At 44.6% G+C, this 15000-nt stretch overlaps 1 protein-coding gene across 1 annotated transcript in view; it reads left to right on the top strand.

The window, feature by feature from the left end:
- LOC139382525 (metabotropic glutamate receptor 5-like) overlaps positions 1 to 15000 on the top strand; it is a 123981-nt gene that overhangs the window by 88723 nt on the left and 20258 nt on the right. Inside the window, exons 6-8 of the mRNA XM_071126620.1 lie at positions 5112 to 5347; positions 13576 to 13697; positions 13871 to 13995. Of these exons, the coding sequence (XP_070982721.1) occupies positions 5112 to 5347; positions 13576 to 13697; positions 13871 to 13995 (483 nt within the window). The remainder of the gene's footprint in view (positions 1 to 5111; positions 5348 to 13575; positions 13698 to 13870; positions 13996 to 15000) is intronic.

Genomic DNA, 15000 nt, shown 5'->3' with positions numbered 1-15000 from the left:
AATGGTTAAGGTTAGGCTTGAACTCTGAATGGTTAAGGTTATGCATGAACCCTGAATGGTTACGGTTAGGCATGAACTCTGAATGGTTAAGGTTAGGAATGAACTCTGAATGGTTAAGGTTAGGCATAAACTCTGAATGTTTAAGGTTGGTAATTAATTCTGAATGATTAAGGTTAGGCATTAACTCTGAATGGTTAAGGTTAGGCATGAACTCTGAATGTTTAAGGTTGGTAATTAATTCTGAATGGTTAAGGTTAGGCATTAACTATGAATGGTTAAGGTTAGGCATAAACTCTGAATGTTTAAGGTTGGTAATTAATTCTGAATGGTTAAGGTTAGGCATTAACTCTGAATGGTTAAGGTTATTTATTAACTATGAATGGTTAAGGTTAGGCATTAACTCTGAATGGTTAAGGTTAGGCATTAACTATGAATGGTTAAGGTTAGGCATTAACTATGAATGGTTAAGGTTAGGCATTAACTATGAATGGTTAAGGTTGTGCATGAACTCTGAATGGTTACGGTTAGGCATTAACTATGAATGGTTAAGGTTAGGAATGAACTCTGAATGGTTAAGGTTAGGCATAAACTCTGAATGGTTAAGGTTGGTAATTAATTCTGAATGGTTAAGGTTAGGCATTAACTATGAATGGTTAAGGTTAGGCATTAACTCTGAATGGTTAAGGTTGGTAATTAATTCTGAATGATTAAGGTTAGGCATTAACTCTGAATGGTTAAGGTTAGGCATGAACTCTGAATGGTTAAGGTAAGGCGTGAAGTCTGAATGGTTAAGGTTAGACATTAACTCTGAATGTTTAATGTTGGTTATTAACTCTGAATGGTTAAGGTTAGACATTAACTCTGAATGGTTAAGGTTATGCATTAACTCTGAATGGTTAAGGTTAGGCATGAACTCTGAATGGTTAAGGCTAGGCATGAACTCTGAATGGTTAAGGTTAGGCATTAACTCTGAATGGTTAAGGTTAGGCATTAACTCTGAATGGTTAAGGTTAGGCATGAACTCTGAATGGTTAAGGTTAGGCATGAACTCTGAATGGTTAAGGTTAGGCATTAACTATGAATGGTTAAGGTTATGCATGAACTCTGAATGGTTACGGTTAGGCATGAACTCTGAATTGTTAAGGTTATGCATGAACTCTGAATTGTTAAGGTTAGGCATTAACTCTGAATGGTTAAGGTAAGGAAGGATGACAGTTTGTGATTGGCCTAAATCTACTTTCTATCTCTATTTTCAAACTTTCAACCTTTTGAATTAGAGGCAGATGCTTACGCCCACACCCTAGCAAAACCCCAACCTACTTGGAGGTAACAGGCCGGTTTCCACGCCATCTCCCGACCTCCTCAGAAGAATTGATACTGACTTGTATCACGGGTGTCCTGGCTGGACAGAATAGTTGTATCTCTCACCCTCATTCCTCTGCATCCTTTACTAGAACGAAGGAAAGCGAGTGAGAGAGAGAGAGAGAGAGAGAGAGAGAGAGAGAGAGAGAGAGAGAGAGAGAGAGAGAGCAATGAGAAATACAATGCCTGATGGATTGCACAGAACACACACATTCAGTACATTCCATTGAACACTTGAAGCTTGGGGCTGTCGCTTGGTTCACAGAACTCTGAAAGAACACATAGTGATCATGTACAGTAGGAACACGTAGAATTCTGAAGGAATATAATTTACTGGATGGAATGAGTAGAATACATGACACACATGATATGCATGCTCCACTTGGACTTTTGGACTAGCCTACAGAACGGTTCTGTGATACCTCGATTCTCTACTCTCTCTCCCTCTCTGCCTTTCTCTCTCTCTCTCTCTCTCTCTCTCTCTCACACACCCTCTCTCTTTCCACCTCCTCTCTCTCTCTCTTTCCTCCCCCTCTCCCTCTCTCTCTCTCCCTCTCTTTCCTCCCCCTTCCCCTCTCTCTCTCTCTCTCCCCTCCCCCCTCTTTCTCTCTCTACCCTCCCCCTCTCTCCCTTCTCCTCCATCTGTTTAACTGGATTGTGACAATGCTGTATCATACGGACTGGTATTGCCATTCATGTGGTTTCACCCTCATGTTCTATAGATCTGCCATACTCAGGGCTGGGCTCTGGTCAGCATGCCCCAAACATGCCATCTGGCCACCTTGCTAAACTATAGGCCCACTGCCCACTGCCCACCATCCAAGCACATATGCATCCTCATACCCTCTTTCCTCCCCTCTGGTTGTCAATATGTGTGGGTAAGTTTCCATGTGTGTGTGTATGTGTTGGAGGGGCAGGAGTCTGTCTATGAGGAGTTGTGGTTGTTTGGGAGGGCCTGTCAGTCAGGCTGTGACTGACTAGATTATATCTGTGGCCTTGGCTTGTCTGTCTGTGTGTGTTTACGGTACCAGTCAAAAGTTTGGACACACCTACTCATTCTTTTTGACCATTTTCTACATTGTATTTGAGATTCTTAAAATAGCCACACTTTGCCTTGCTGATAGCTTTGCACACGTTTGGCATTCTCTCAACCAGCTTCACGAGGTAGTCACCTGGAATGCATTTCAATTAACAGGTGTGCCTTGTTAAAAGTTGATTTGTGGAATTTCTTTCCTTCTTAATGTGTTTGAGCCATTCAATTGTGTTGTGACAAGTTAGGGGTGGTATACAGAAGATAGCCCTATTTGGTAAAAGACCAAGTCCATATTGTGGCAAGAACAGCTCAAATAAGCAGAGAAACAACAGTCCATCATTAATGAAGGTCAGTCAATACGAAAAATATAAAGAACTGAAAGTTTCTTCAATTGCGTTCGCAAATACCATCAAGCGCTATGATGAAACTGGGTCTCATGAGGACCGACACAGGAAAGGAAGACCCAGAGTTACCTCTGCTGCAGAGGAGGATAAGTTCATTAGTTACCAGTCTCAGAAATTACAGCCCAAATAAATGCTTCACAAAGTTCAAGTAACAGACACATCTCAACATCAACTGTTCAGAGGAGACTGCGTGAATCAGGACTTCATGGTCGAATTGCTGCAGAGAAACCATTACTAAAGGACACCAATAATAAGAAGAGACTTGATTGGTCCAAGACACACTAGCAATGGACATTAGACCAGTGGAAATCTGTCCTTTGGTCTGATGAGTTCAAATTTAATATTTTTGGTTCCAACCGCGTGTCTTTGTGAGACGCAGAGTAGGTGAACGAATGATCTACACATGTGTGGTTCCCACCGTGAAGCATGGAGGAGGTGGTGTGATGGTGTGAAGGTGCTTTGCTGGTGACACTGTCTGGGATTTATTTAGAATTCAAGGCACACTTAACCAGCATGGCTTCCACAACATTCTGCAGCAATACGCCATCACATCTTGTTTGTGCTTAGTGGAACTATGATTTGTTTTTTAACAGGAATAAGGGCTCTTTGTGTAATCTGTATAAAGGAAATTTGACCAAGTAGGAGAGTGATGGAGTGCTGAATCAGATGACCTGGCCATCACAATCACCGGACCTCAACCCAATTGAGATGGTTTGGGATGAGTTGGACCGCAGAGGGAAGGAAAAGCAGCCAACAAGTGCTCAGCATATGTGGGAAGTCCTTCAAGACTGTTGGAAAGGCATTCTAGGTGAAGCTGGTTGAGAGAATAACAAGAGTGTGCAAGGAATCTAAAATATTTGTTTAACACTTTTTTGGTTACTACATGATTCCATATGTGTTATTTCATAGTTTTGATGTCTTCACTATTATTCTACAATGTAGAAGATAGTAAAAATAAAGAAAAACCCTTGAATGAGTAGGTGTGCCTAAACTTTTGACTGGTACTGTATATGTTTATATGCATTGTCTTTGTATTTTGTCAAAGATTACATGAAAATGGGATTTTAATCATAATTTAAAAAAAACATCTCTCTCTCCCTCTCCATCTCTTTCCATTTCTCTCCATCTCTCTCCATCTCTCTCTCCCTCTCTTTCCATTTCTCTCCATCTCTCTCCATCTCTTTCCATTTCTCTCCATCTCTCTCTCCCTCTCCATCTCTTTCCATTTCTCTCCATCTCTCTCCATCTCTCTCTCCCTCTCTTTCCATTTCTCTCCATCTCTCTCCATCTCTTTCCATTTCTCTCCATCTCTCTCTCCCTCTCCATCTCTTTCCATTTCTCTCCATCTCTCTCCATCTCTCTGCATCTCTCTCCATCTCTCCATCTCTTTCCATTTCTCTCCATCTCTCTGCATCTCCCTCTCTCTGCATCTCTCTCCATCTCTGCATCTCTCTCCATCTCTCTCCATCTCACTCTGTCTCCCTCCGTCTCTCTCATCTCTCTCTGTCTCCCTCCATCTCGCTCCATCTCACTCCATCTTTTCTATCACACTCCATATCTCTCTCTCCATCTCTCTATTATCTGTGTGTGTTCTTGAGGTGAGAGGAAGTAGCAGAGGTGGTCAGTCTGATGGAAATGTTTTTCCTTACTTATGGAGTGAGTGTGTTATCCCTTCTCATCTCTCTACAGTGAGATGTAATTTAACACAATAAGTAGTCTTCTGGCTGGCCTACACACACACACACACACACACACACACACACACACACACACACACACACACACACACACACACACACACACACACACACACACACACACACACAGTGTTTCTGCTGGTGAATAGTGACGTTACCCTTGGTTACCCCTCCTGCCTCCTCCACCACCACCGATTCTGCTTTTCACTCATAATTACAGTCTGGGACCGGTGATGAGAACCATTCAGGAGCTCTGCTTTCTGTTTTCAGGTTTTAGACTGGTTATTATTATCATTTCTGACTGACACAAAAGGAGAGTAAATTCTTTGAAATGCAACAAAATAAAAAGTTGTCAATCTCCAATTTCTATGTCTACTTCAACACACAGATAAAGAATTGAGTCAGCAGAAAATGACGCCAGAGCACATAAACAACCAAAGACGTCAACCAGTGGACACCTTAGGCCTTGTGTATGGACACGTCACTTCCAGAACCTAAGACCAACCTTCTTGTTTTCCAGTGACTTCACTATGTTTCTAACAGTCCTTTAAAAATCCCTTCAACGTTGATTCATCGTGTCTAACTTCTATGTCCCTTCTGTCCCCCTTGTCCCAGTGATGGCTGGGCGGACCGGTACGATGTGACAGATGGGTACGTGCGCGAGGCGGCGGGCGGAATCACCATCAAGCTGCAGTCAGCTGATGTGAAGTGGTTTGATGAGTACTACCTGAAGCTGCGGCCGGACAACAACCTGAGAAACCCCTGGTTCCCTGAGTTCTGGCAACACCGCTTCCACTGTAGGTTGAAGGGACACCCACAGGAGAGCCTCAAGTTCAACCGTACTTGCAACAGTGAGTATACACACACATGATGCACGTACACACACGCACGCACGCACGCACACGCACGCACGCACACACACACACACACACACACAAACACACACACACACACACACACACACACAGTTCTGGAAACCAGGTGTGTTTGTTGGCATAAGTGATGTAGCTATGAAGTAGAGAATAGAGATTGTAGGACGTCAGGTAGGAGCGGAGCTCTCAGATCTGACCAGTCCATTCAACACAGCTGGACAAAGAGGCTCTTTCATTCAGCCTGCCGCCACATTCAATCCTCTATCTGTTCATTCATATATCTGCATATTCAGCTGGGAACGCTGTGTGTGTGCACAGGGCTATAGTTATGCTAATCACAGAGGTATCACATGTTTCTCCAGAAATAATATGAAGTGAGCAGGCAGCTTTAGATCGTCCTTTAATTCAGACCCCCCCCCCTTCCTTTACTCCTGGAACATCTACTTTATGTCTAAAAGTCTCTCTCCATATCTCTCTCTCTTTCTCTCTCTCTCTTTCTCTCATCTCTCTCTCTTTCTCTCTCTCTCCCTCTCTCTCTCTCCCTCTCTCTCTCTCTCTCTCTTTCTCTCTCTCTCTTTCTCTCATCTCTCTCTCTTTCTCTCTCTCTCCCTCTCTCTCTCTCCCTCTCTCTCTCTTTCTCTCATCTCTCTCTCTTTCTCTCTCTCTCTCCCTCTCTCTCTCTCCCTCTCTCTCTCTCTCTCCCACTTTCTCTCTGTCTCTCTCTTTCTCTCTCTCTCTCTCTCTCTCCAATTAAATTCGCTTTATTGGCATGACACAACAATAGACATATTGCCAAAGCTTATTTTGGATATTTACAATATAACAATAAATCAAAATGAGAATCAAAATTGTCAACGGGACAACAGTAACAACAACCAGGTGTCAAAATAACTATACATTCAACAATAACAATAAGCATACAGTAGAGGACATGTGCAGGTTGATTGGTCTGTCAGACACTGTCCCTCAACTTATGGCAGGCAGCAATGTAGTGCACTGCCAACCCACAGCTCTCTGCGTCCTCCCCCAACAGGACGGGTAGCCTATTCTCATCAGAGAGGTCTTAGAAACCTTGAATAAGGGTTTCACATTTGGGGAAATGACACTCTCTAATTGTTTTATATTTTTTACATTTTGTCAGGAAATGCAGCTCTGTCTCAGGTTCTGCTGTGGTGCAGTGGTTGCACAGCCTTTCCTCTACAGGGAGACAGGTTCTGCTGTGGTGCAGTGGCTGCACAGCCTTTCCTCTACAGGGAGCCAGGTTCTGCTGTGGTGCAGTGGTTGCACAGCCTTTCCTCTACAGGGAGCCAGGTTTTCCTCTGTCTACCCTTCTCAATGGCAAGGCTGTGCTCACTGAGCCTGTACTTTGTCAAGGTTTTTCTAAGGTTTTGATCAGTAACCATGGTCAAATATTTAGCCACGATGTACTGTCGATTTAGGGCCAGATATCACTGCATTTTGCTTTGTGCTTGTGTTTCCTAATAAGTAATGTAGTTTTGTTTTGACTGTGTTGTAATTTGGTTTATTCTGATTGATTTGATGTTCTGGTCCTGAGGCTTCAGTGTGTTAGTAGAACAGGTTAGTGAACTCAGCCCCAGAACCAGCTGGATGAGGGGACTATTTTCTTTGCTCAGCTCTTGGCATTGCAGGGCTTGGTAATGATATGAAGGGGTCACTGTATTTTAGATGTTTCCAAAACTTAATTGCTCTTTTTTGAGTTTTTATTATTAGTGGATATTGGCCTAATTCTGCCCTGCATGCATTGTTTGTAGTTTTCCTCTGGACATGTAGGAGAATCTTACAGAACTCTGCATGCAGGGTTTCAGTGGAGTGTTTGTCCCATTTGATGAAATCTCATTTTGCAAGTGGACCCCACACCTCACTGCCATAAAGTGCAATTGGTTCAATGACATATTCAATTAGTTTTAGCCAAATTTGAATAGGTATTTCAATTTGGATTAGCTTTTTAATGGCGTAGAATGCGTGCTTTCTCTCTCTGTTCATTCACTGCCTCATTAAGGTGTCCAGTTGAGCTTATTTTTAAACCTAAGTAATTGTAGTGTGAGCAGTACTCTATATATTTTGTACCAATTGAGAACTTTGGTCTAATTCCCTGAGATCTGGATCGTTTCTGGAAAATCATAATTTTAGTATTTTTGGGGTTTACTGCCAGGGCCCAGGTCTGGCAGTACTGCTCTAGCAGGTCCAGGCTCTGCTGTAAGGCCATGTGCTGTGGGTGACAGCAGGCATAGGTCGTCTGCGAAGAGTAGGCATTTAACTTCTGAATTGTGGAGACTAACACTAGGGGCTGAGGATTTTTCTCGAATAGTGGCCAATTCGTTAATGTAAATATTGAAGAGTGCAGGGCTCAGATTGCAACCATGACGAAGGCCCCACCCCTGGTTAAATAATTATGTTATTTTCTTACCAATTTTAATGCTGCACGTATTGCCAGTATACATTGATTTAATTATGTCATGTTTTACCCCCTACACCACTTTCAATAACTTTGTAGAACAGTCCTGTATGCCATATAGAATCAAAAGCTTTTTGGAAGTCGATAAAGCAAGTGTATATTTTGGTATTATTTTGGTGGACATGTTTATCTATCAGGATGTGTAGGGTGTAAAAATGATCAGTTGTGCGATGTTTTGGTATAAATCCAATTAGTCTTTTACTCAAGACATTGTGCTTATTAAGGAAGTTTAGAACTCTTACATTTATAATAATACAGAAAACCTTCCCCAGGTTACTGTTCACACAAATGCCTCTGTAATTGTTAGGGTCACATTTGTCTCCGTTCTTAAAGATTGGGGTTAAGAGTCCTTGATTCCAGATGTCAGGGAAATAACCTACACTCAGGATCAAATTAAACAGTTTTAAGCCAATTGAAATTTTGCACTAGTGAGTTTGAGCATCTCATTTAGGATGCCATCAGGTCTGCAGGCTTTTTTAAATTTGAGAGTCTGAAGTTTCTTATAGAGCTCCTGGTCAGTAATAGTTTAGTTTCTTATAGAGCTCCTGGTCAGTAATAGTTTAGTTTCTTATAGAGCTCCTGGTCAGTAATAGTTTAGTTTCTTATAGAGCTCCTGGTCAGTAATAGTTTAGTTTCTTATAGAGCTCCTGGTCAGTAATAGTTTAGTTTCTTATAGAGCTCCTGGTCAGTAATAGTTTAGTTTCTTATAGAGCTCCTGGTCAGTAATAGTTTAGTTTCTTATAGAGCTCCTGGTCAGTAATAGTTTAGTGTCTTATAGAGCTCCTGGTCAGTAATAGTTTAGTTTCTTATAGAGCTCCTGGTCAGTAATAGTTTCGTTTCTTATAGAGCTCCTGGTCAGCAATAGTTTAGTTTCTTATAGAGCTCCTGGTCAGTAATAGTTTAGTTTCTTATAGAGCTCCTGGTCAGTAATAGTTTAGTTTCTTATAGAGCTCCTGGTCAGTAATAGTTTAGTTTCTTATAGAGCTCCTGGTCAGTAATAGTTTAGTTTCTAATAGAGCTCCTGGTCAGTAATAGTTTAGTGTCTTATAGAGCTCCTGGTCAGTAATAGTTTAGTTTCTTATAGAGCTCCTGGTCAGTAATAGTTTAGTTTCTTATAGAGCTCCTGGTCAGTAATAGTTTAGTTTCTTATAGAGCTCCTGGTCAGTAACTGGGGAGTCCAGTGGATGTTTTGTCCTTTATAGCTTTTTCTAATCCATTCAACTCCTCATGAATTTGGCGTTGTTCTGCGTTGTTCTGCGTTGTTCTGCGTTGTTCTGCGTTTGTGTCAATTTGAACGGTGTTGTAGAGAGTTTTAAAATGGGTTGTCTATATGTCACCATTTTGTATCGCTAATTTCTCGTTACGATTTTTTTAAAACGTTTTTTCCAATTTTGCCAGAAGTTGTTTGTGTTTATGGACTCCTGAATTAGTGTCAGCTGCTTGCTGTTGTACTGTGCTGTTTTGGTTCTGAGTGTTACGTTTATAGAGTGTTAAAGTCTCACAGTAATGAAGGTGTAATTCACCATTATTTGGGTCTCTGTGCTTTCGGTTGGATAGTGTTCTAAGTTTTTTCCTTATAATTTTACAATCTGCATCAAAACAGTTGTCATCTGTGATCTTTTTTGTTTTGTTGTTTATCAATTTCAATTGTTCTTCTTTTGCCGTTTGCCTGAATATATAGTTGATGTTTTTTACTGCTAGATTGATGCCTTCTTCACTGTGAGTGAATGTGGTATCCAGAAAGTTATCTAAGAGTGTCTGGATATTTTGGTTCCAGGTTGCTTTCTGGTATTCTTCTGTGCTGTTTTGGGCCCATCTGTATGAATGTCTGATGTTGTACAGCTTACTGGGCTGTGAATGTCTGATGTTGTACAGCTGACTGGGCTGTGAATGTCTGATGTTGTACAGCTTACTGGGCTGTGAATGTCTGATGTTGTACAGCTGACTGGGCTGTGAATGTCTGATGTTGTACAGCTTACTGGGCTGTGAATGTCTGATGTTGTACAGCTTACTGGGCTGTGAATGTCTGATGTTGTACAGCTTACTGGGCTGTGAATGTCTGTTGTACAGCTTACTGGGCTGTGAATGTGTGGTTGTTTCCATGTCTGTTCTTTTGAGGAACAATGTAATTTGGCTGTGATCAGACAGAGGTGTTCACTGTCAAGCGACAGTGAATGAGCTTGGGAGAGAAAGGATCAATGTCTGTAATCATATGGTCTGTGGCCAAGAGGTGAGCAGTAGGTGAATCTCCCCAAAGAGTCCCCCCGTAACCTACCATTGACAAAGTACAGACCCAGGCTTCTACAGAGCTGCAACAGATCCCTTCCGTTGTTGTTGACGGTGCTGTCACTGTTTCTATGGGGGAGATGAAGACAGTTAGAGACACTATGGCCTGTAATAAAGCTGTCCCCTCGTGTGCTCGTTAGATCAGGTAGTGTTCCTGTGCGCGCATTTGTGTCCACACAGATGAGCACATTTCCCTGGGCCTGGAAATGACATGTCTCTTCCTCAAGGGTGGGGGAGATCTCCTCTGAGTAATATGGGGATTCTGAGGGGGGAGATCTCCTCTGAGTAATATGGGGATTCTGAGGGGGGAGATCTCCTCTGAGTAATATGGGGATTCTGAGGGGGGGGGGGGATCTCCTCTGAGTAATGTGGGGATTCTGAGGGGGGGGGGGGGAGATTTCCTCTGAGTAATATGGGGATTCTGAGGGGGGAGATCTCCTCTGAGTAATATGGGGATTCTGAGGGGGGAGATCTCATCTGAGTATTATGGGGATTCTGAGGGGGGAGATCTCCTCTGAGTATTATGGGGATTCTGAGGGGGGAGATCTCCTCTGAGTAATATGGGGATTCTGAGGGGGGAGATCTCCTCTGAGTAATATGGGGATTCTGAGGGGGAGATCTCCTCTGAGTAATATGGGGATTCTGAGGGGGGAGATCTCCTCTGAGTAATATGGGGATTCTGAGGGGGGGAGATCTCCTCTGAGTAATATGGGGATTCTGAGGGGGGAGATATCCTCTGAGTATTATGGGGATTCTGAGGGGGGGGGGGGATCTCCTCTGAGTAATATGGGGATTCTGAGGGGGGGGGATCTCCTCTGAGTAATGTGGGGATTCTGAGGGGGGGGGGGGGGGGAGATCTCCTCTGAGTAATATGGGGATTCTGAGGGGGGAGATCTCCTCTGAGTAATATGGTGATTCTGAGGGGGGACATATATTGCGCAAAGTAACACGTATTTTTCTGTCAGTACAAGTTATTTTTTCAATTAGATGTTGTAGTTCGGATTTGTACCAAATGATCAGTCCTCCAGAGTCTCTCCCTCTATTGACAGAGCTGTGTTTCTGTGTCAGCCTTACACCATGTCTCCTGCAGAATGATGACATCTTTAAGATTTTTGTTGAACTCCAGTGCTAAACTCTTCAGTCCAAAGGTTGATGAGTTTAGGCCCTGAATGTTCCACATGCTAACTGATAGGTTGATGAGATTAGGCCCTGAATGTTCCACATGCTCACTGATAGGTTGATGAGTTTAGGCCCTGAATGTTCCACATGCTAACTGATAGGTTGATGAGATTAGGCCCTGAATGTTCCACATGCTCACTGATAGGTTGATGAGTTTAGGCCCTGAATGTTCCACATGCTAACTGATAGGTTGATGAGATTAGGCCCTGAATGTTCCACATGCTAACTGATAGGTTGATGAGTTTAGGCCCTGAATGTTCCACATGCTAACTGATAGGTTGATGAGTTTAGGCCCTGAATGTTCCACATGCTGACTGATAGGTTGATGAGTTTAGGCCCTGAATGTTCCACACGCTAACTGATGGGTTGATGAGTTTAGGCACTGAATGTTCCACATGCTGACTGTGTGTGTGTGTGTGTGTGTGTGTGCATGCGTCCGTGTGTGTTTAGTGCAGTTTAGTGCAGATGTATTGGAGGAGCTGTTTAATCTCACTTAATCCTACAGGGTTCACCTGTCCTCGGACGACCTCTGTGTAGCTGCGCTGGTCCTGCTGTTGGGCCCTGTGGAGTGGAGGAGGGCCAGTTCTGGGCCGTGGGGCTTCCTCTCTTGTCTGGTAGGGGTGGTGGTCTGGTGCGGGGTAGTAGGCTGGGCCCGGTCCAGTCTGGCTAAGCCGGTGGAAGTGGTGATGCTTTCGTGGTGGGTGGGGTCTGTGGGGTGCGCTGGGTCTGGTGTGGCATTGAGGGGGCCTGGGGCTCCTTGGTGGTGCAGTGGTCTGGTAGGGGTCTCTCTCTCTCTCTCCTCTCTCTCTCTCTCTCCTCTCTCTCTCTCCTATCTCTCTCTTCTCTCCTCTCTCTCTCTTCTCTCTCTCTCTCTCTCTCTCTTCATCTTTCACCATTCATATGTAAAACTGCCAGTGTGATTGCTTCAAAGGGATTCATGTATTCTAATGAAAAAGGGGGAAGTGTAATGAACTGAACAAGATGAGACAGAAGCCCCGTTTATACCTGGTTCTAACATGCGTCTGTTGTCCTGATTTTGTCCACATTCTGATTGTGCCCACATTTGTCGACAGATCATAAAATGCATTGTTAACTGATTGTGATTAGATATTCCTGACCACCTCTGGAGGTAGTCGAAAATGCATAATGTACGGACATCCTTGAAGTGTAAACAAATCCGGACCAGGAAAGTGTATACATTTGGCAAAACGTCACGGTTGTCTCACCCTCTCAAAAAACAATCCCACTGGCCGGTTGAATTAAGATCATGGTCTTCGTTAGAAGCCTAGAGCATAGTGGCATAGATGCCACTGTCCCATACCGCAGGAAAATAAAGACAAGAGCATAGTGGCATAGATGCCACTGTCCCATACCATATTTATGAAGAGATCGTTTCCCGTTCCAATGTACCTTTAGATCAAGGTATAATGTGGAGACACATTTATTATTACCAAAAAGCAGGCGGTGTTTCATAATATTAGATACAGGTTGTTCTAATTGGTCTCTTTCTCCCTCCCTCCATCCTTATCCTTCTCCCTACATCACCCCCCTCCCTCCCTTCATCTTCCTCTTCCTTCTGTACTTCCCTCTTCCCCTCCCTCCCTCCCTCCCTCCCTCCCTCCCTCCCTCCCTCCCTCCCTCCCTCCCTCCCTCCCTCCCTCCCTCCCTCCCTCCCTCCCTCCCTCCCTCCCTCCCATCATCTTCCCCTTCCTTCTGTACTTCCCTCCCTCCCTCCCTCCCGTCATCTTCCCCTTCCTTCCGTACTTCCCTCCCTCCCTCCCTCCCTCCCTCCCTCCCTCCCTCCCTCCCTCCCTCCCTCCCTCCCTCCCTCCCTCCCTCCCTCCCTCCCATCATCTTCCCCTTCCTTCTGTACCTCCCTCCCTCCCTCCCATCATCTTCCCCTTCCTTCTGTACTTCCCTCCCTCCCTCCCATCATCTTCCCCTTCCTTCTGTACTTCCCTCCCTCCCTCCCTCCCTCCCTCCCTCCCTCCCTCCCGTCATCTTCCTCTTCCTTCTAACTTCCCTCTTCCCCTCCCTCCCTCCCGTCATCTTCCCCCTCCCTCCCTCCCTCCCCTCCCTCCCCTCCCTCCCTCCCCTCCCTCCCTCCCTCCCATCATCTTCCCCTTCCTTCCGTACTTCCCTCCCTCCCTCCCATCATCTTCACCTTCCTTCCGTACTTCCCTCCCTCCCTCCATCTCTTCCCCTCCCTCCCTCCATCTTCCCATCCTCTCTTTTTCTGTCTTTCTCCTCTCTGGTTCTCTCCCAGAGCGGGAGTCATTGCGACAGCAGTATGCCCAGGACACTAAGATGGGCTTTGTGATCAATGCCATCTACTCCATGGCCTATGGGCTCCATAACATGCAGCGCTCACTGTGCCCAGGCTATCAGGTGGGTGCTACTGGACTGGAATAAAGACAACCTACTGTCACTATTATTGTTGATATAGGATGGTGAGGATGAGGATGATGGTGAGGATGATGAGGATGGTGAGGATGAAGAGGATGATAATGTTGATGATGATGCTAGTGATAATGGTGATGATGATGATGATTGTGATCCAGGGGCTGTGTGACGCAATGAGACCAATAGATGGCGCTACACTGCTGGACTTCCTGATGAAGACCAACTTCACAGGCGTGTCTGGAGAGGGCATCCTGTTTGACGAGAACGGAGACTCACCTGGCCGGTACGTGTATGTGTGTGCGTGTGTGTATATGTGTATGTGTGTGTGTATATGTTTGTGTGTGTGTGTGTATATGTTTGTGTGTGCGTGTGTGTATATGTGTGTGTGTGTATATGCGTGTGTGTGTGTGTTTGTTTGTGCGTGCGTGTGTGTGTGCGTGCGTGCGTGTCTCAATTGGACACTGGCTGTGATGATCTCATCCCATGTACACTACATGACCAAAAGTATGTGGACACCTGCTCGTCAAACATCTCATTCCAAAATCATGGGCATTAATATGGAGTTGGTCCCCCCTTCACTGCTATACCAGCCTCCACTCTTCTGGGAAACCTTTCCACTAGATGTTGGAACATTGCTGTGGGGACTTGCTTCCTTTCAGTCACAAGCATTAGGGAGGTTGGGCACTGATGTTGGGAGATTAGGCTCGCAGTCGGTGTTCCAATTCATCCCAAAGCTGTTCGATGGGGTTGAGGTCAGGGTTCTATGCAGGCTAGTCAAGTTCTTCCACACCGATCTCGACAAACCATTTATTGTATGGACCTTGCATTGTGCACGGGGCATTGTCATGCGGAAGCAGGAAAGGGCCTTTCCCAAACTGTTGACACAAAGTTGGAAGCACAGAATCATCTAGAAAGTCATTGTATGCTGAAGCATTAAGATTTCCCTTCACTGGAACTAAGGGGCCCGAACCATGAAAAACAGCCCTAGAACATTATGCCTCCTCCACCAAACTTTACAGTTGCCACTATGCATTGGGGCAGGTAGTGTTCTCTTGGCATCTGCCAAACCCAGATTTTTCCGTTGGACTGCCAGATGGTGAAGCGTTATTTATCACTCCAGAGAAAGTGTTTCCACTGCTCCAGAGTCCAATGGGAGCTTTACACCACTCCAGCCGACGCTTGGCATTGTGCATTGTGATCTTAGGCTTGTGTGCGGCTGCCAGGTCATTGAAACCCATTTCATGAAGCTTCTGATGAACAGTTCCTGTGCTGATGTTGCTTCCAGAGG

The sequence above is a fragment of the Oncorhynchus clarkii genome, chromosome 24 (genome assembly GCF_045791955.1).
Source record: "Oncorhynchus clarkii lewisi isolate Uvic-CL-2024 chromosome 24, UVic_Ocla_1.0, whole genome shotgun sequence".
NCBI lineage: Eukaryota > Metazoa > Chordata > Actinopteri > Salmoniformes > Salmonidae > Oncorhynchus > Oncorhynchus clarkii.
This window is presented reverse-complemented; position numbering and strand designations above follow the sequence as displayed.